This window comes from Ceratosolen solmsi, unplaced genomic scaffold, assembly GCF_000503995.2.
Source record: "Ceratosolen solmsi marchali unplaced genomic scaffold, CerSol_1.0 scaffold23, whole genome shotgun sequence".
In the NCBI taxonomy this organism is placed as follows: Eukaryota; Metazoa; Arthropoda; class Insecta; order Hymenoptera; family Agaonidae; genus Ceratosolen; species Ceratosolen solmsi.
This window is the reverse complement of record NW_011948430.1, coordinates 5,346,559-5,369,963: the sequence shown is the minus strand read 5'-3', so window position 1 is coordinate 5,369,963 and position 23,405 is coordinate 5,346,559. Positions and strand designations below refer to the sequence as shown.

The following is a 23,405-nucleotide window of genomic DNA, read 5'->3' as shown; positions in this document are numbered from 1 at the left end:
CACTTAAAACTTTGTTATAATTTAATTTCTAAAAAGTAAATTTGCTATAATTTAATTTTAAGACAAAAAGTTTTTTCATTTATAATTTATAATTCAATAGTTTCATTGTTGTTGCTTAATTATACTAAATAATCGTAATATGATTTATATTAATGCTATAATATAGTATTATTCGATAAAAATTTATTTTATTTTATTTTTTATAAAATTATGTTCAATTACAAATAATTCATACCATAAAGATTTCATAAAAGGATCGATTATTAATGTTTAGTTTGTTGAATCAATTTCTTGTAATTCATAATGACTTAAGCTTAAATAATAATTAGTTATAAGATAAAGATCAAGTTCAAGTCTTCCTTGTTGATAAGTATATTTACAAAGTTTGAGACTATTCTGCAAAAATACACAACAAACAGTACTTAAAATCTCATCGATTCTAATCTAAAGAGAAGACAATACGCATTTAAATAATTAGAGAAACGAAGACGTTGACGTACAGAGTATAATAATTGAAGCAATCATTGATAATCAATTGCGAATGGACTCGACAAATCGCTCTTACCAGTAGCGAATGCGCGCCATCCGCCTTTATCTCTCTAAATTTCTCAAAGCAGAAATTCACTCTTTTGAAATTTATTATTACTCGATAATGCGAAATAAATAGGTAATAGTAATCGCTCCACGGGGCAAAATCATTTCCAAATAGAGGGATTTTCATTACAACATTAAGAATTAAATCTCCCTAAGTGAACTTATCATGCGTCGGCGCTGAAAATTTACTCAGGCAGATTTGCTTCATGTATCATCTCCAATTATCTCCCGATTCTGCAACTCTCAAGCTCATAAGAAATTCGACATTTCTTTCACAGATTAATATTGATTAGCTCAATCATCTCTCGTGATAATTTGACATTACGTGGACCATTTCAAACCACTTTGAGACGGCCCCGCACCTCGGCAAGAGTGAATAATCCAGCTCTTGAAATCTAGAGAGACGTTGGTTATTAAGTCCTTCCTAGTCTTTGTAAGTCTTGCCAGCGTCTTGGCTCTGGGTTGAGATGGTCGGCTTGTCGCGATCGGTGTCCGGCTTCGTGGAGGACTCCGGTCGATCGTACAGGTAACTCGTACCTCGCGAGCCACCAGGAGCTGCGGTGCTATCGTAAAAGTAATCCCGTGGACGATAGAATCTACGGGAGAGACGGAAGATGGTTATCAGTCTGCATTATTTGAATTTAGACAGAGCGAGAAGTTGTGTTATGTGCTGACAAGGGCCGGGATTTGCTTTAATTTTGTTAGCGATAATTTTTTTTTTATTATTATTTTTTATAATTATATTAATTATTTTTTTATACTTATTTTTGTGCATGGATAGTCAATTATCAACGAATACACGAATACTTGACAATTAATTCCAACGATCAATTGAGAATAAGAAAATTTTCATTTCTTTTATTCTGTTTTTATCAAGTAAGATTATAAATTATTGACTAAAAATTACGGATTATTGATTAATTTATAAATTTCATTACAGTACTATATGAATTTGTATCATTGATGTGTTTATCACGGATACGCAAATAAAAGTGAAAATTAAATGCTTAAGGCAATAATATCATTTATTAACTTGCAGTAACGAATCAAATATATGTGTTCATTTATTCGTAGATAGTGCAGGTTATTCGTTACATTTAAAAAAAAAAAAAAAAAAAAAAAAATTCTTTAGTATTTTTACTACTCTGAAAAATAAAAATGTATGAGCTGTAATTCTGGCACTGACATTTTTCTACAGAATTATAAATCGTACGGTGTATAACATTTTAACTAAAATTTATTTTTAAATTATAGTTTAAACGAATGCGAAACTTTATATAAAAGGCAATTCAATTATTACTATGGTAAATTAGAATTCTTTAATATTTACGAATTTTTATCATTTATTTAATGCATTAGTATAATTAAATTACATTGCAAAGCAAATTTTTGTTATTTAATTACAAAATACAGGGAGTACCTTTATGAATCTATAATTTCAATAAAGCTTCAATAATTTGTATTAAAAATTACCATTTCAATATCACCTAAAAATTCACAGAGCTTCTATGTATTTAAAAAATTATTTCTAATGCATACTAAAATATAAGTAAAAACGCATATATATATATATATATATATATATATATATATAAATAATTAAAATAATTTTTTATCTATATTATACAGTTACGATTAAGTTACTCAACATAATATTAATTAAAATATTTATGAAGATTAATTTAAATATTTTAGTAGATACGAGTAGAGTTCTGTCTTAGGTTAGGAAATTATTATCTTACTTTTAATGAAAAAAATCGCGACAACATATTCGCAAATAGTCAAAAAAAATTTACGTAATATCATCATATTTTTATATTATTTCTCATATTTTGCGCACAAGCCGATCAGCAATTCGGAGACTTACCCAGTATCGCGATCGCGGTCGCGATCACGATCTCGGTCTCGATCACGATTCACGTCTCTCCAACTTTCGCGGCTACTCCCAGCGTAATTCCAGGCACTGGCGTAAGCCGGTCTATCGGCGACTCCTGGTATCGGCAAACTCGAGCCATAGTATCCTCGGGAATCTGAAATTGGTCTTCCACCGCTTCCGCCACCGCCATACTTTTCGTATCTATAAGCACTGTGTTTACATTAATTACATTTCTAATGAAGCCTAAGTGCATTTAAATATATTGATGCCACTTCAAAAAAAAAAAAAAAAAAAAAAAAAAAAAAAAAAAAACATTTGCACACGGTACTACTTAAGACGAGTACTTTTTTTTCTAGCTTTTATGTGCTTTATACTAGTTTTAATGTGTTATTTATTTTTTATTGCATGAAACCTTAAAGACCTCTGCTATCTGAATTAGTGGTCAAATATTTTCAGGGAAGTGCTGCGCTTATAACGTCATCTATTATTTTGCTGAAGGGGTTCTTCATTATTTCAGGCAACTTTGGTAGGAAGTAAGATTTACTTATAGCTGCGCTACCATTTATATTAAGCATGCTTGGAAAATGGATGAAACTGGAGAAATTAATATAAAAAAGAAGAAAGAAAAAAAAAAAATTAAAAAATTAAAACACATTACATTTATTACGTTGGCTCTTTTAATTATTACATCGACTTTTTTCATTCTTTCACAAATACTAAGTTTTTATTGTAAATTATTTTACTTTATAGGAGAGTAATTTAATGTACAACTTATGAAATGTAATTTAGATAAAAGAAGTGATAGATTATCAACGAATACGAAAACAAAATATTCTCTATTAATCAATACGATAATTCAATCTCGATCTAATGAAATAAAGTAAAGAGCAGAGTGTTTAAATTTAATAATGATAGGTACGAAAAGCCATTGAGTGAGTGAATAAAAAACAATATATGAATATATAATATAAAACTGAATTGAAATAGTATTGAAATATTTTAACGATAATCTTTTATTCTTGATAAAAGATTTTATTTATTTCCACAATTTTCATGATAAAGGCAATTGTGAAGGAGACATTTTAACGAGTGAAGCAGACTCAATGTAGAGTGAGAGATATATGTTATTTAAAAGATAAAATATATGAATAACATTTAATGATCAAAACAATGGCTATTTCTGCCTTCTTCACATAATCATTTGTATTATCGTGCATTATTATAATGATCGTAAAAATCGTAAAAATTTTTAACATTATCATTATTATTATTATTATTATTATTATTATTATTATTATTATTGTTATACACGTCACTTTTTAATCGCCATCCTAAATGGATGACTTGTATAAGCCACTTCCAGGATGTTACATATAATAAAATTTGAAGTGCAGCAAGACGTATTTGTCGAGGTCCGAATAAGCAATTATTATTCTAGAATATTCTTAATTGTAGCATAAATACTCGATGGTTAGAAGGAAATTAAAGGTGCGTCAGTGTCAAAGTTATAGTAAGGTCAGTGGGAATTGAAGGATAAGCATAACACAATAACTGTCGAGCCAATGCAAGTTAATTTCACTGTTGGATTGAAAATTAAAATTTTATATTCTTGGGGCTGATACTCGTGAGTGTAAGTTTTACGTTAGTACGCAGCTGCAGACAATAGAGTTCGTCCAGCCGAGGTTTGAGCAATTTTTTTTTTGCATCTACATCGTCCAAATGAAGCTCGCTAAAGTTTAGCTTGAGCTTGAAGCTTGACGCAAAGTCGTAATTGACGACGAAAGTGGAGCGCTTACCTGTCGTCGTAAGTTGTCGGTCTTCTGTATCCGAATCTCTCGTAGGGATCGTAGCGATCGTAGCGAGAGTCGTAGCGTCCGTAGTTTCGATTGCCGTTGTAGCGGTCGTAGCGGGTGGGTCCGTAATCCTCGTAGGAGGGCCTCCTGGAGGGTCCGTAGCGCTCATCGTACGAGTAGCGTCCGTCCAAGTTATCGTAGCCGTTGCCTCGCTCGTAGCTCCGGTCGTAGGGGCGCTCAGCTAGGGGTCGCTCAACCGGGCGCTCCAGGGGACGATCGAGGGGTCGTTCGATGAGGGGACGATCGATCGGGCGGTCACTCGGTCGCTCGCTCGGACGCCCGTAGAAACGTTCGCGCTCGTATGGTTCGTATCTGAAAGAAGGCATTTTCGTTGAAATGTTATCGTAAAAACTGCGGACTAATTAAATTATCCAGAAATGGATAATAATGCTTTGTCGAAAGCTCCGTTGTATTAATTTGCGTTGTTATTCGGATTTGTTTTAGCTATTTTGAGTTATTCTATTTTATTATGATTGATCGAGGAATAATGCACCATTGACATTTTCCATGATTTATTTTACTTACTTTTAATGTCATTATTGTAAGATTTATTTGATTTTTACGGCAATTAAATTGTTAAATAATATCGATGGAATTTGAATGTGATCTTGCCGAATAAATGGAACATTTCGATTATATAAAAAATAGTTTTTTTGTTTTTTGCCACTGATTTAAAGAGACTAGGCGTAAAAGGAATTTCTTTCTTAATTTGATACAATAATCCAAATAGCATAATTATCAATCGTATTAATTACACACGACCAATTGTTTATAAAAAATAGTAAAATGATGTGATTTAGAAAAATAAGTCATTATTATTATTGATTATTGTTTATTGGATCTCATAAGTTACTACGAGATCAATTATAAAATCTTTCACTTATCAATTATCATAATAATAATATGGTATAAATAATTGACGTTGCAATAACTTGAGCCTGCCAATAGCAGTAAGAAAGTTGTATGATTGTTGCATAATGAAACAACGTCTCTATTAATGTAAATTGATTGACCTGTCATTGTATATGGATGGTCTGAAAAGTTCGTTTCTTCCGTAATTGTCGTAGCGATCGTAATCGTAAACTGGAGCTCTGGTACGATCGTAATATGGTTCGTATCGATCCCTGTACCTGCGATCATCTATCTCATCATCGTAATAATCGTATTTGTTTCGCTGTCTCCATCTTGCCTGGTAAGAGCTGCGAGAAAAAATTGTCATTACTTTTGGTGCTATTATTTTCAGTAACAGATCAAGCCAACGAATAAGTTTCTGTTTATATTAAAAACAAAAAGGAAAAACAAACGAAAATTAAATTAAATTGATCCATAAATGTATGTGAATAATTATTGTAAATACAGAAATATATTTTGCAATTAAATTATTATTTTTTATATATAGCTGTAAAAGTATTATAGATCGAATGAATTTAAAAAAAAATAAAAGACTGATTATTTTATGGAGAGTAAGGAATTTTTAATGAAACTATTATTATTGATATAAGAATTTTATTATTAAATATAGTCGTAAGATTTTATTTGGAGATATATTCATATGGAACTAAGCAGCGTTTCTTATTAAAGTTTTCATAATAAAAAGATGGCTGTCTTTGTATAACTTACTTTATTCTCATATCGATAAAAAGAATTTCAAATTGCATCTCATAAATTCGATTTCTACGATTAAATTTAATTGAAATTGAATTTTGAACAACAGATTTGAAATTCTATACACGTATTTTCAAAATTATAAAATTTAGGTAATATTTAAAATAAGAAGGTCTGGAATAATCCTTGTCAGAGTATCAAAATTCAATGAAAATAGAATACACATCAAGAGTTAATAATTACATTCTACAAAATGTATAATCTGCAATACATATATGAATAATATATAGTTAATATTTATATGAGATTATTATTTGAATATCATATAACCAATCGCTTATGCGTAATAGCATATTCAAAGTACACATTTAATAAAAAAAATGTAAAACAAGAGACGTATTTTATTTTATAAGCTAATAACGTCGGCCGAGTCTACGATTAGTGAAATAGAAATAAAAAAAGCACCCACGAGTAATGCATATTTTTGTATACTTGGATCTTATTTATAAAAATAGCTGCGTATAATGACTCGCCCCTCCCCAGTCTAATACCATTATCATCCCTCCGGAAATGAGAATGCAACCCCGATTAATGCATTTATATGTGTACGCACTCGCGGTCGGCAGGTGCGACGGCGCTCTTCCCAGGGTCGCAGGTGATGCACCTCGACTCATAGTAAGCAGAGTCGCGTTGCTCAAGGGGTTCACTCCTTCTGACTACTGCCACTTGAGCTTGTGCCTCGTCCTCGTAAATGTTCCCTGCGAAGATGTGCTCCGATCGAGCCTGCCGGAAAAGTGTTCCGAGGGTGGTCGCGGCCAACGGGACTGTCGAGGTCGCGCTCGACGTCGTCGTCGTTGTCGTCGTCGATTCGTCCGCATTGGCCTGGGCGCGCTGGACCACGAGAAGCGCCAACAGCAGCGTCGCCTTCAACAGTATCTGATATGGGCAAATAAAGAATTACGTGTGTAAAAAAAGCGTCTACAATTTATTATTTTTACATTACATATAATCTTTCTTTGACATTTCCAATAATTCTAACATTATTCAAATGTTATTATTTATCACTCTATTCAATGGAGAAAATGAATGTCCTTGTAAAATTCACAATCGTATGATTAATATCAATCGGATATACTAAAAATTTGTTCATAAATTGCTTAAATTAGACAAAAAGGCGACTACATTTTTCTCGAAATGTGAATAAAATTATTGAATTAAAATTTCCACAACGTAAGCATACCGTTATTAAACAGCTTTCAATTACGTAATTTATACATGTCCACGGTTATGATAATTAATTATTGTAATGAATAATTACAAATAATGAATAATATATTATATTAAGTTAAGTGATATTTATCAAGATAAAACAATAAATTGTACTTGTATAATATCCGTATTAATGATGAAGCTAATAATAATAATAATATAAAATGGCTTGTATGCTTTCTGCATATAATCTTCTAATTAATAAATTGGGCATCAAGGAGTAGAATATTATCAGAGTTTCATATTTCAATTATTATATATATATATATATATATATTGTATATTAATTTTATCATAAATAATGAGAATTACTTTCGATGAAATGAACATGTACCAAGTCACGTAATAAGTGAGCAATACCAGAAAAGAAGTTCTTGTATATATGTGTAAAGCCATGATGTAAATTTTGAAATCCGCGAAAAGTTGGCATAAAAAATGGTGCGTGGGCGTGATCTGTTAGCGAGTGCCGTGGAGTTGGTGAGAAAAATAAGAAAAATGCGTTTGGGAGGCAGGCCGATGAGGTATAAGAGGAGTTGGTGCGTCGTACTCATCTCCTCGGCTCGTTCGCAACTTCTTATTACTCTTCCTAGTCACTACTTTCTCTTCAGTCAGTCTCTTCCTCCCCCGTCCAACAAAGCAACTACTTACTACTCCCCTCACCCGCAGGTGGCCACGACGAGACGACGACGTCCCGGGTGGAGTGCAAAAAGTTATGGGTCGAATCGTGTTGGCCAGGCTGCCGATGCGATCCCACTCCCGGGCGCGATCCCACTACTGCCCGCCACGGAGACTTTTGGCTGCTGGGTTTCCCCTCTGGCCCGGTTCGCCTCTCCTTAGCTGACCTGGCCACCCTGGACTCCTCCGGGGTGGCCATATCGATGGCGAGCTTAGTGCGGACGCCCAGTCAACGTGGAGCTCGAACCAGCAGGGAACCCCGACCTCAGACCCTCCGCCATAACCAGCCTCCAATCGCTGGATTACAGGAGTTCGCTACGCTCCCAGCTGAAGCTCTAAGTAACGACTCGACTACTTGAATCACTCGTCGAGTCGGCCGCGTGTCATCCCGGTCCACTCCTCGGTCCGGCCCGTACCTTCGCCGCTCTTCTCATGGATTTCCAACGGATACCCGTAACCCGTCGTCCGCTCACCCTCCACCCGCGCGATCGGGTGCTGCAATCCGCTTCCCATCCTCGTTTTTTTATGTATTCAATTGTCAAGTAAGAATTTTAAGTACAAAATATAATAATTATTATTAAATTTTCTTCTATTAGCTGGTTTACTATTGGTGTATAACAAAAAATTTTTCATATTATTCCGGACTACTTTGACGTAGCTCAATAAGATATAATTATGCAAAAACGTTTATGTATAATAAAAAGTGCTATTGATTTATTTATGTAATGAATTGAAATATCGATTTATTAAATTTACGGTATTTGCTGGAATTTTATTGCTCCTGAGTTATATCATCGTTTAAGAAAATAATCCATATGACTAAGGTGCGTTAATAAAAGTTAACTTATTTTATTACATCGTAATAAATATTTACTTTAATAATTAATGAGATGAATTTATATATTATAATAACAAAAGTATAATTTTATATTCGTAATATCGTTATTTTTTTTAGTTAATTGTTAAAATTGTGCATAGCATAATGTGAAGATTGTTAATGATAGAATCATTGTTAGCATGATTATTAACGATTAAATAAAATTTTTTATAATTAATAGATTTTGTATATGCCATTATATTTGTGGAAATTTGTCGTAGATGTAGTAATAAAAATGAATCGTCGCTTGTATGAATGAATTTTTCTAAGCCTCGTATTATTCGCGAAATTTAATTTTAATTCCTTTAATCTCAATTTATATGAATGACCTAAATGTAAATCAAAAACTCATTCGGGAAAAATACATTTATAGTGATACATCCGTATGCATGAAATGCGACAACATTAATCAAGAGTTTTCGTTTGAAAACAAGGACACCATATTGGAATAGTAATAGAAATTGGATGCAGAGTCATTAAAGGATTAGAATATATTGTGAATAAAAATGTAGAAAAACAGTATTTGAAAATTTCTTAAAATTATTCTAAATTAAATAAACCTTTATAATGATTATTATTGAATTAGTTAACATGTAATGTGTGATCAATGGAATATGAAAAAAATCATTATTACAATGGTAGCATATGATAAATAGTTATATATAAGTAATCACTTGGGTGAAAAAAAATTTTCTTTTTTTGCTTAAATTTATGTTTGTGTAAAGTAAAGATTTGTTTTTAGAAATGAAAAAAGAATTAATGTGGATTAAAGTGATTAATGATGAAAATGTTATTTTAAATTATTATATAAGTAAATTTATACCTAATTTTATCTCATATTCAAATTAAAAACAATTATCAACGATGATTATTTTGGCAAACTATTGAATTTTCTATAAGACATATTCATTAATTTATGTAGATTTATTAATTTTGTATTTTTTAATAATAAGCGACACTGATTGTTCTGAAAATTTAATTCGAATGCTTTAATTAAGTTATCGTTGTCGACGATAGGAAAAACGATTAGAAAATGATCTATCCTTTGAATATTGCTAATTGCCTATCTATATATCTATATGCACGCGCACGCGCGCACGCGCGCACGCAGGCACGCAGGCACGCACACACATGTAATTAAATTTGCCATTAGACGAACTTTGCGATTTAAGTCGATTCCCGTGATAATGGTTGCATGTACTAAAACATACGGTGTGACAAAATCCATTCTCTCTCACCCGGGGCTTACAATCAATGTTGCGAATTAATTTGGTGGTGAAATCCTTACTCGGCAATTATTTACGCCCATTTCCGTAATTGCCAACGAAATAACGATGACTTGGGGCTCGGTAGCGTTAGATTTAACATGTTGTGAATAATGCGTGGGCGCACGAACCTACCAACTCGAAAATATGCATTCGACTGAGTGCAGATTTGTGGAGTCGCGTTGTTTTACTAGTGGAATTGTTATCAGTGGCTGTCTGCAGAGAACAAATATGTTTAATATACTTTTTTAATTTCAAGTTTTATTACTCCCATCGATGTAAATCTGTGGAATTGAATTTGTTCGGTGAGTTGCGAATTAATGTGTATTTTCAAATTACGAATTTAGAAATGAGACTCGAGCGTAACGCGTCGTCGACACATTCCACCCAATATATTTCACAAATATATGTTAGATAAGTACTACAATTATATAAATATTGCATAAAATCTTTATTTATATAAAGTAAAATTGTACATGGTGAATCAAAAGATTATTATTATTATAAGACACAATAAGTCAAGAATTTCACAAACCAATCATTGTATTAATTTATTTATTTTTTATTTCATATTAATTCTGAAATAAAATATTTAACGGCAGTGAATATGGAATAGAATTGTTGTTAATGCACAAAATAAAAACTCATAAGTTCAAATTATTTATTTTACCAAATTTTATATTTATATACAATTTTCAAATAAATATTCGTAATTATTCCGCTACCAATGTTTTTAATTGCATATCATATATTAATAATATAATAGTAACGAATTTTTCACTCATTTTCACAATTTCAGGAATTACAGAATGTATGTGAAATTATCATATTGTTGGTCATGTGCATAATAAACATTACGTATTCCGTAGTAATTATGTGAGTGATTATAAAGTACTACAATTGTTATATATATATATATATATATATATATATATATATATATATATATATATATATGTATGTATCGATTAAGCAATAAATATGAAAAAATATATCCTTTCATTTTATTAAAATTTATAAATAACAATGAGTTTATATTGTGCATGTTAATTCATTTTCAAATTTTTGTAATAATTAAGGGACAATTGTGAGCTTTTAAGTTACATCATCATGATTTTACGATGCTATTAATCTTTTTGCATGGCAATTTATCATTTTCATATATCTTATGATGGCAGGCTAATTACATTTTTTATTTGATGTACCTTTTATAATGTTGATTATTTCCAATTGGCTATAATATGGGGGGTAAAAATTGCGTAAAATATAATAATCACGTAGGTCATTATATTAAATGAAATATATTAAAACAAATATTTTACAATTTTAATTTCTAATGAAGCACTTCATAATAAATACAATGCTTTGTCGAAATTACTGTTACGCACATACATGATACTAATAAATAAAGTTTTTTTATTGACATAAATTTAGAAATGCTGTATTAATTAATTTTTTCTTTTGTTTTCACAAATAATACTTCATCAATATTCCCTGGTTCAATGAGCATTGAAGTAGATGCGATATATCAGCAAAACTTATAAATCGGGAAGGAAGTATCTGATTATCAAGTTCATGGAAAGTGTTATGAGGAATGGGAAAATTAAATATAGATGACAAAATATTCGACATCTTTACATTCAAAACGCGAGAGAAGTTTACGCGTTTTATTAATATCATTTTGCAGCGACGTATGTCGAAAAAAAACATTGCAATTTAGTAATAAGTTGGTGAAGGTTGAAAATGTTGCAATACGTATGGTAGAAAAAGTTAGCGTAATTCATTTCCATTAGGGAACATAGCATAAGCATTAACTATGGTTATAGTTTTTGTTTCTTCTTTATTTTTTTTCTTTTTTTTTTTTGTTACTTTTTTGAATCACGTTTACTAGTATGCATTGAAACTAACTGAAAATTGGAAAAAACTTAGTAATGAGCCTCGACAAAGTACTCATAAAATTAACTATGGCAAATGATTATGAGATATAAATTATGAGCAATGCAACGGCTAGTAATCGTCACAAATGACTTTTTGATTCAACGAAATTAAAAATCAGCGCTCAAACGCGATTCGTTCAAATGAATTATTTAAATAATAATAAAATATAGAAAAAAAAAAAATAAATAGCATTTTCGATTTATCGATCGGAGGAATTAAATTTTCTTAACTAGATGATTATAGAGGGTCATCGCAGCTTGTAGAATGGAGCTTTTTAATTAATATGGCATTGGGCGCAGTGTGCAAGTAAGTTGTAAAAGTCCGAGTGAACAACAACGTCGACGCGTATCTTCCATTGTTCAGCTCGGCGTTAGAAAACTGTCGAGAGGTGAGGATATAAATCCATTAGACGGCCCTCAGCGCCATTACCAGAAAAGCACTTTCGAGCGAAGCGTTTGCTTCGAGCGCCAGGCACTTTTGCGCCGCGTGTCTCCGGCGCGCTTTTCTCCCCCCCCCCCCCCGAAAAGCGTATTTTTCGGATTATTTTCATCGAGCAGGTGAGAGGAGGTAGGCGTCGGTACTTGCCTAGCGATTCTTTTACTTCGAGGACCTTGCTCTTTGAGATTCGATTTTTCTTCGCGTATTCTAGCGACTCGGTGTTCGAGCATGCGGGAACGAAGCTTTTTCCTCGTACGCATTGATTTATATGCTTTTAGGATTTTAATTTAGTGCTCCGCCAGTAGTATGATGCGTTTGTTTAAAATACTTTCGTGCTGTAAGTTTTGATATAAAAATTCTTGTCTGTTGATCATTAGATATGATGAATTTGTTTAATTTTTTAGATAAATACGAGACAGAGCAATTATAACGAGGTTTTCAGCTATGGACTTTGTTTAGCTATAAATTCAAGGTAAAATGATATTATTTATGGAATGATATTTTCAAAGTTAATAGCAAGTTGTTTATGTTCATTCAACCCAGTAAATAATTTAGCTACGCGATTTATAAAACCTGGATTATGTAACTCGTAAGTTAGCTTTCTTGATAAAATATTCAAAAGGTAAATATTGATTACACAAAACATATTTTACATTCAAAATTTGTCAAATTAATATGGCTTTAATGTAGCATTTAATATATTAAATAAATGAAAAATGGTATAGCAATATTTATATTTTGCATGAAGGAAAAATATTATTTTTAATAACCAAGATAAGAAATATATATTGACAAATTTATTATTAGTACAAACGTGTATTGCAATGCTTAAAAATGTTTTTATGACTGTGAAATATATTTATTACTCTAAACGCAAAATTACTCGGTTGCATTTATTTATTTAATCAAATAATATTTTATAGGCTTAAATATCGTTATAAATATTCCGAGCCTTGGATATTCAATCTTTTACGTATATATTTTTTCTGAATATTTGCTTATCGAATGCTATAATTTTTTATTAAAAATTATTGCCTTTTATGTAACTTACACGTGCCTAGCTGAATATTGATTTATATTTCTTGTATTTTCATCTATTTTAATCATATTTAAGGATCGATTTAGACACGTACAAACTTTCGCTTTCATCCTATTAGCAAGAATTTTTGAAATAAAATAATATGAGTTAACCATTTTAGTTAATTTTGAAATAATTTTAAAATTCTAATTAAAATTCTAAATTCCTATTTATAAATTCCAATTCATATTTCTAAAGTCATACCTTCCTTTATTATTGAGATCTTTTACAATAAATATAGTAACTGCTATATTGTAATTGCTATGATAAGATCGAAATTGTAAATATTTCGTAACAATAAGTAACAATATATAAGATAATTTTCCTTTCTAATAAATGTATCTTTGTACGTATATTATTTACATAACCAAATTACGAATATAATCAGATGTAGAAAATTATCAGATTATCATGTATTTAATTTTAAATTACATAAAATCTTTGACTTTTTTCCTTTATTAAAAAAATTCATGGAAATGCTTATTTATATTTTACGATATAAAAGTATTTATCAATATATTTAATTATAATTATTTCCAGCCGAGTCAATACTTAATTATAAATTCTATAATTCCGTAGAATAATCGCACAAGGTCAACTCTTCAAATTTCAGTTATTCTTCGAGTGGAAATTGTTGAAGGCCAAATATAAAAAATGTATCAAAAATTGACTTAGATCTATTAAATAAAACAAGTAATCATATGATCCATGGGTATTATTTTAGAAGGATGTAATTTTCATTCAAGTACCACGAGAGTCGCATAGATTAGATCGAGATTGGAAGGCGGATATTGTCCGAGACAATTTTGCCACACAAAAGTAGCGGAAATTTGCCTAATTAAAAATCTGCAAATCGCACTAAGTTGTGCGCGGCTCGAAACGTTTTCCATGGCCCGTCCCCTCTCCGTCACATGTGCTCGCGTTTCATTTATAATGAAATGCATAATGCATGGCGCGGCTTATTCGTGCGCGCGCGAGCCAGAATTATGTTGTTCCAAGACATGGGTTGACTTGGGCACCGGATTCCCATGACTGCGAGCGTGACCTCGTAGTCGATGTCAATTGTTTCATGGAAGCTGATGAGCGGCTATTGAATGGAGCGTGATTAATTGCTGATTTTGCGGCTGTATTTTCAGATTTTGTGAAAAAGAACGATGACATTCAGGAGAAGATTTGCTTATATATATTTTATATAAATAGGCTGTAGAGTGCAATTAATTATTTTTTCGTCGGATGATGGATAGACGAAATGTTAAGCAATCTCGATGGTCAGAATATTTTTTTTAGATACGCGAATTTCGAATTATCAGGGGATTTTTTTTTCATGTAATTTTGTTTAATGAATTTCTGGTTTTAGTGATGGTGCATTATTAATGGTAAAAATAGGATTTTCTAGGACGAATGGTCATTTAATTAACATTTAGACATTTTGACATGGAGATATATTTTTTGAACTCTACTGGAGTATTACCCAAAAGATTTCTTCTATTTTTATTTGACCTTTTAATGTCTTAAAAAATTTTATTCGACTAGAATAATTTCAATTTTTATTCTCTCAAGAAACAGAGGAATAAAACTCATTAAAAATAGTTTTTCTTCTTTTTTTTTTTTTATTAAATAAATCAGACGTTGAAGAATAACTATTATTTTAAATATTTTTTTGTTGCTTATAATGAATTTATGTTGATAACAAAACAGATACGTTTAAGCTATGAATAACTATCATACGTTTTTATAATTAATTGAGTCATTTTAAATTCAATTAATTATGAATTAATAAAGTTTTCACATCTATATATTGCGAAGTTCATGAAAATAATTTTATATTAAAACTAATAATATGTTTTCATTCTATTCCTATTTAAAGTATTTATAAAAAAAAATATATAAAAATAAAATTTAAGCGACTTTAAGGGATAGCGATTTTAAAACAATTATACATAATAATCAAAAATAAACTTTTTTCACTTTTCACATTTATCGAAACTCGCTTAATTTTCTTTTCTATTTTATTGAAAATTATCTTTTTAATCCGAAGAAAACTCTTAAAAACTCTTAAAAAAGTGAAAAGTCTTTTCACGAACTGCCGTCACTTCGTTATCACATTTACATAGAAAATTAATGAACTTACTTAAAAACTTAGAATTCGCTTAAACAGCATGAAATAAATCAATTTTCAGATAATCCATCCATTATGCCAAAGATTCAATCTCTCTTTGCCGATCATAATGTCCTCGTGCATTGATGAAATAATTACTTCATCAAATGTGCGGCTGCAGCAGAGATTGGCAGAAAAAGAATTTGCTTTCCTTTAGCTTGTCAATGTATGAGCTGCTCGTCCTCGTTTGTCCTTTTTCCTTTTTTCACATTTTCTAAGTAGAGACGTAACGAAATTTAAAATGTAAATGGTGGACAGTGGAGGCTTGCGAAGCGCGAATGTAATTTGCCGCGATCGAGTTTGCCGACGTCCTTACAAAATCGTCCTCTACCACCTGAATATTCTCCCTTCTCTCCATTTTACGCAGATGTAATCAGGAGCTGAAGATAAATCCAGGATGGTACATATTGAGGAAACGAGTTTTCTATTTTCACTTATTATCACGAAATACCAAAATTAATTTTTATATATTATAATTGATTAGAGGACCATGCGCATCTCATTTAGCGTCGTATCATTCATTACATTATCGATAATACTGACGAAAATCATGAATTACAATGTGAGACGTAGATGCGATATGTTACAATGTGCCAAATATTTTGAATAAAATTAAATATGATTTGCAAATGGCACATAATTATAAAAAGAAGAAAATATTCTCCACTGTAGACGATTCCTCAAATTTAAATATACAAATTTCGAGCATAGCTAATGAAATAGAAACGATTGCATTATTGACATTGTTGTCTTTGCGATAAACGAGAAATTACGGACATGACGTTTAGCTTTCCACGACAAAGTATTGCTCTTTAACTGGCTGCACGGTTCACAAGCCAAAGGATTTTGTGCGCTAAAGCTGCCCAACAATGTGTGACGAAATAGAAGCGGGAGAAAGAGAAAAATTCCACGACGCGATATCTTTCGCTTCGTTTCCTCTTCTCTCCACTTTACGCCTCCTCCGTTTTTCCATCCATCCTCGTTTTTTTTTTCTTCTCCCACACTGGACGGGGTTATTTGAATTTAAATGAAAAAAATCTGAAATTCAACGGTCGTGCGCAGTGAAAGGGTATCGCGGAAAATATGCTAGCCGCTGCCGCAAGGAAATACATAATCATGTATTTTTTATGGCCGATGAATGCTCATTGCTGCTTATAGACGAGTAAAAAGAATTTATGCCGTTGATATTTATCGGTTGATATATGGGAGAACTAATTTATCTAATCATTGCATTCGAAAGCACTAGGACTAGGACTTATTAAATAAAAAAAAAAAAACGTTGATAGAAGAAGAAATTGCATTTTTGTTTTGGCAGAATAATATTGCTGATGATTTCTTTAGCGTAGTATTTCTGTAAATTAAGTTAACGCTCACATTATTCTGGAAAATTACAATATTTTATATATCAAACGGTTTTCTGCCAGTATTTATCAATTCAATTATGCCAAATAGCACAATCAAACGATAATGAAATAATTATTTTCTAAATATTGCATGATAAATGAAATTCTTACTATAATCACTATAAATATTACTTTTATAATCCGATTCTTGAATAATCGTAATAATCTTACCTTGAAATAACTATGATATTATTAATAATTTGTGTATTACAACATACGCGTATCCTCAAAAATTTAGCGAACCATTAAGTTATAAAAGTTCGCGATTCACTCTTTATTAAATCACTATTTACCGTGACTTCTCTCTTCTTCTCCATTTCTTAAAAGTTTCATGGGTTTCGGTTTCTCTTGCACATATATGCGTCATCACATCAAATATCCGTTAATGCTCATCGCGCTAGTATAAAAGCATTTGGAATAAAAATTCAAGGCTCGAGCAACCCCGATAAAAGCTTTCTTTATTCCAGTTGCGCGTACCTTTGTTAGAAGTCATTGGATTTTATTTTATGATCAATAAATTTAATTCCTCTCTTTTAATTTGAATTTAAATTTAATATGTTCCCTTAGCGAAATAGTAATTTTATCTCATTTACACTACTGTATTTTATATTCATATAGCTTCTTCTACAATACAGTCATTATTGTCCGTACGATATTCATAAACATAACTAATGAGTATCAAAAATATTTTATTATATTTAACATCACTTGTTATAATATTTGTATAGTATTTGTGTGTTTATATTTATATAGAGATTTTTAAATGCCCAACGTGTATCGCGGATAAATTGTAATGGAAAAATGACTCAAGTTAAGGTGAGTAAATCAATAATTCGTTATATTAGATAAATTGCAAATTTATCTTACAGCGAATACGTGTTAAATATCTTGATTATATTAAATTTAGTAATGAAAAAGTTAAAAATTTATACGATATTAGGTAGAGACGTAAGGTTGTAATAAATAAAACTTAATAATATTATATAAATTCTATTAATACAACTTACAATAATATAAAAATCTATAACGATTACTTTATTACATTATGTTTATGTTAATATTCATAAAACGTTATTAAAAATGTTAATTCACAAAATAATAGAATTAAATGCAAATAATTTTTGTAAATAATTTTTTAACTTAAAAAAATGGCTTTACTGAATTCATTCAAATTTCTATAAATATAATTCGTAGTATTTTATATTTTTACATTAGTAATATCATCTATATCATCTAATCACTAAAGAATTTTCACTTTTTTCTTACAACAATCTACTCATTTCAAGATTATAAATATTGATTTTTTTTACGTTTTCGTTTTTATGATCCTAAAATCCGAAAAAGTTTTACAGAAACATTGATTAAAAATATTTTGTTTTCTAACGTATGAAATTCATCGATGTAGGTTTTATATTTATGTATTAAAATATAAAATATCTATTCCACTTCACTTTTTAACTATTAATTTTAAAATTTACATAAGTCGTTCGCAATAATAACTATGTTTCATGACTTTAGACAATAGTTGAAGTCGCATCTTAACTTTGTATTTATCTTGCAGAAATTTATCGCAGTCTATAAATTTCACTATATTATTATTTATTGTAAAATCAATTTATTTTATTACCTGCCTAAGTTTTGTATTATCATATAATAAATCAAATTTCAATTAATGCATAGAACATTTTTAATAATTATTATAATGTTATTTTACTTCTATAAGAAATCACCTTAAAATTTTTAAATTCTTTTCACAATATAATAGAGAATTCAGAATTATCACACCTTAGCACTAATATTTATGAAATAGTAAAGTAGAATTGAAAATCAATTCAACTGTCGGCAAGATTTGTTATAACTAATCATTTTGACAGCTCTTTAATGTACGCTAAAAATATATCTCAAGTGTTGTACCAGTTGAGGCTATTTCGTAATCAATTTAAAAAAAAAAAAAAAAAATCGAGTACATGTAAGCTAAAATAATAATTTAAGCAAATGACTAGACTCATCTTTCGCATTGCTCTTGTCACTAATTTTATTCATTGCTCGTCACTTCTTCCCCCAAAGCTTAACATTGCATTTTGTCGTCGTCAGGTAATTCGGCGTCGTTTATTCCACCTGCCACTAGTTGGCTTTTTGTTCTTTTTTTTTTTTGCGAATGTGAGAATACAATTAATGAAAAATTACCCAAATTAAGATAGAGGTAAAATTGCTATAAAAATAATAAAGGTCAGATATTTGTTATAAAGATATATAAAGATTTTTTCATTATATTTGTAGATCTTGCTTTATTCATTAATTTTTTGATTTTGACATTTTTTTTCTTCACATTACTTATATTATTATCACGTTATCAGTAATAATATTAATGATTTATAAAGTGAAAATGAAATAGGTAACGAGTATTGCTAGGCAGTTTCTTAAAATTAAGAGAGAATAATAGTTATGAAAGAAACGGAAATTCTAAAGCAATAAAGAATGTTGATATTAACCATTTGATTAAGGAGAGACAATAGATAAATTTGTGAAGTTTGCCCAGAATATTAAAGTAGTTAAGATAGCTGGGCTTATACAAGTTATATATTCATCAAGTTTCTTTAAAGAATATGGTTTCGCAATCATTGTGCCAAGATTTTGCCATATGGACTCATTTATAAATAAATTTTATTGAGATTTTGTAAATATTTTTAAATATTTATAATAACTTTTAATATACTCGTGCGAGTACATAGAAGATGAAAGTGTTTGTAAAACCATTAGTGCAGCAGTTTGGCATTCGCTATTATTGCGTTTCAATAAATTTAATAATTTATGTTAAAGGTTTATGCACATATACATCTAAGCGAAAGAAAGACAAAATCATTATGAATATTTTTATATACGGTTCATATAAAATTAATTACACACCTCCACGATTCCTATTGATATAGTTTTTTTTTTTTTATATAAAATTGTCCGAACGTAGTATTTACTTACAATTTTATTTTTTTTTATTTATTATTTATTTATTTATTTATTTTTTTTTTATTAAAAATTCAACAGCAAGAAATGTGCGAATGAAACTGAGAAAATTGACAAGAAAAATATCACGGTTTCCTGAAAAAGAAATTAACCGACAAAGTATTGAAAGTCAAATGTTGTCGTTTATAATATGCCAACAAATTTAAGAAATAAAATCTACTTTGTTAAATTACATTTTTAACATAACGTCTTTTATCATTTGTTGTCAATTCAATTCAATAATTATTATTGATCTTGTACGTGTTTTGTAATTTCAGGATATAAATTTTTAGGATATAAACCGTGAAAAATAAGAGAATTAATTAACAATTATAATTAGCAATTATATGCGACATTAACAATACATACTAATGTATTGTAATTGCACATGTTTTATTTTTATTTGTAATATATGAAATAGATAATTAGAATTTCAAACATATATTATGTTACAATTAAAAACACAAAATTTATATAGAAGAATAATTGTTGTTGCTATTTATTTCCTATTATGATTTCAGCGAATGAAAAATTGAATTAAATTTTATATTTGATACTAATTAAAAATTTTGTATGCATACTTAAGGGAAAATAATTTTAACTAAGAAAATAATGTTTAATCCATACAATTTATATGGGATATGTAGAAAAACGTTGAAAATAATTTTCTAAATTAAATTGTAGAAATTATATTTCATTATTTATGCATTATAATGCAATTCAATATTATTACACATTGTTTTGCATTTTCTTAATTAAGTAAGTAAGGAAGTGTTTTTAAAGAAATATTTACAAGATTGGAATAAAAATTAAAAACAATATGACAATTCGTATGAGTTGCCAAATATAGCATTGAAAATATTCTCAATAATATTGCATATCAATTTACTTTTCTTTACTACGAAACAATAACGTAAATTTCGAGAAGAGAAAGGAGCCGAGGCAGCCAAAGTACTTTTCACAGTAATTGTTTCCCCAAAATAAAATGATCCTTGAAAATGCATCGTACAAGCCAGCTGAAAGCACAGTGTTCGTATTACGAAAGCAATTATTTTATTTTTTTTTGTTTTTGTTTTTTGTTTTGTTTTGTTTTGTTAATCTAGGTAATTTAAACAGTGGTATTGGGGTGGGATGGATCGTAATAATAGCCGAGTGACTCTTTAAAGACCCTATTTGCGACAACAGAAAGCGAACGCTTCCTATTAAGAGACGTAATTCCTTTACTTTAGAAACTGTGGCTCGTGAAGGTACCATTCGTTATACACTTTTTTTTTCTTTCCCCTCTTTATTTCTACTTTTTATTATCCATAGACGCACGTTCCTTCGACTTTTTCTTACGACTATTTTTTGACATTATCGTCCAGCCAACACCGTAAAAGGCACACTTTCATTGTTTATAGCAGGCAGTTAGTTTTAACATTTTCCATTACAGTGACCATTTTATGTTTCGCTGATTTGCTACTCTGTAGTACTAATGTACTTATGCGTTGCAATATCGTTTATATTATGTGAGACTGATTTTTCACGACAACTAAATTATTCTTTATATAAAAATGCAAAATGCAATGTTCAATACGGAGTAGAAACTAAATTTGGCCTACTTTATATTTTCAGTACATAGATTCTTTTTTAACGGCTATTACAGTGATTTTTATCCTTTCTGACTAAAATTTGCTTCAATATCAAAAATAATGAATATGTACTCATTATTCTGAATGTTTGGGCAGGGGGATGATTCTATATATATATATATATATGAGTTAATAGTGAATAGTAGGGAGGGGGAGGGGACGATAGCCGGATAAGTGGTTTAGTGAGTATACCTAAATACGCTGTATTATAGGTGTCATTTGCATAGGATGTCGGTTAGTATACAAGATTGTCTCCTTCGTATTGCCTCGCAAAACTTAAGGCGAAATAAGTCTCGAAGAGTCGTGCCGGCGAATCTATGAAACCTAAATATCTTTATTCAATATCCTTTCTTCTTTATCCATCACTTTACATTCATCCTAGAACTTATGCGGTTAATAATATTTGTATACGAAAAAAAAGGTTCATCATTCATAAAATATTGATCGGTTTATAAGTAAACAGTTGTATTATTGAAAGAATGACAGGTTGCTTGATATAACGGACTATTAAAAATTTCAACCACTTTTTAACTTTTTTAATTAACTCCAGAGAAATATTAATGCAAAGTGAAAAACAAGTCATATCATTTTCGAAGTACGCGTGATATAAAATTAATATAGTTTAGGACTTATGAACTAAACGAGAGACTTATAATACACTTTAAATTTATGAAAAGAAGTTTTCACGTATACCATAAAGGTTTTATCTCCTCATATTAAACTGATTTTAAGTTTTTTCCTGATGTGCTATTAAAATAGTATAGTATATAAATTTTATGAATATTTTTCTGCGTTACGTTTGAAATTATTATGTATTAAACAAGTTTATTTATGATCTTTTAAATATCAATATATGCCAATTATAAAATTAGTTTATTGTACGATAATAATAATAACGACGTTAAGTTGAGTATAATATAAAGATTTGAATCGCTACAAGAAATAATATCACATCATTTTATTTCCGAATAAAATAAGCAATTGCCTTTTAGAATTTATAATGTGCACATTGCATTATACGTCCAACGTAAAATCTAACGACAATCAATTTCAATCTTGCAATTAACGAATGGTGTAAGACAGCATAGTCACACTTATTGGTGGCGGATAATCAGAGCGTTCAAAGTTTAATTATTGATTTATCTGATCGTTCGACGTACGCGATAAAGTAGCTTTGGATGCTTGTGCCGTGAGTATATGCACTTCTTTATCGTAAATCCCTTGATATTTCACTTTTCCTCACTCAACCGAATTCTATTATTTTTTTCTTTTTTCCTTCTGTGTAACCTCTTGCTTATATTTTTTCAGGAAATTCAAAGCACTTTATTAGCTCGTTGGTATCATATAAGATAGTGGTAGATATGTAGATAAAAGAAGCGAAAATGACAGGTACTCGCTGAAAAAGTTAGAAAGAGTAGGTACGCTGTACCCAAGTATGATTGCGGCATTATATTCTCAGACGAATTAAATTCAACATATGAAAAAGATATTTAACAGAGAAATAGAATTCATGTCTGGACTTTATATTTATGTTTTTCGATAAATTAAAGGATAACTTGAGAGAATGATTAATCGTCTCTTTCTCAGTAAATATTCGACTACAATTTTTTAGTAAATAATCCGAACTCGATAATATTGCAAAATTTATCACAATAAATAGAAATCTTCCTTATTAATCCTTAAAAGGATTTTAGATTTTTTTGCAGTAAAATTGTAATTTGAGATAAGTGAACATATTAATATAC

The 23,405-nt window shown here is 29.9% G+C and overlaps 1 protein-coding gene across 1 annotated transcript; it reads right to left on the bottom strand.

Annotated features, from left to right (window-relative positions):
• Positions 1-367: 367 nt before the first annotated feature.
• On the bottom strand, positions 368-7,593 carry LOC105364134 (uncharacterized). Its single transcript, XM_011501998.1, has 6 exons — positions 7,510-7,593; positions 6,542-6,864; positions 5,337-5,522; positions 4,267-4,635; positions 2,462-2,671; positions 368-1,190 (listed from the first exon to the last, which is right to left on the bottom strand). The coding sequence occupies exons 1-6, from the start codon at positions 7,591-7,593 to the stop codon at positions 1,019-1,021; spliced, it is 1,344 nt and encodes a 447-aa protein (XP_011500300.1). The 3' UTR covers positions 368-1,018.
• Positions 7,594-23,405: the final 15,812 nt, after the last annotated feature.

Excerpts from the sequence above, each read along its gene's own strand:
- LOC105364134 (XM_011501998.1), bottom strand. The coding sequence starts at position 7,593 with ATGGCTTTACACATATATACAAGAACTTCTTTTCTGGTATTGCTCACT. Across the intron at positions 2,672-4,266 it reads CCGACAACTTACGACGACAG|ATACGAAAAGTATGGCGGTG; the intron begins GTAAGCGCTCCA and ends CAGTGCTTATAG. Across the intron at positions 1,191-2,461 it reads GACCGCGATCGCGATACTGG|ATTCTATCGTCCACGGGATT; the intron begins GTAAGTCTCCGA and ends TCTCTCCCGTAG.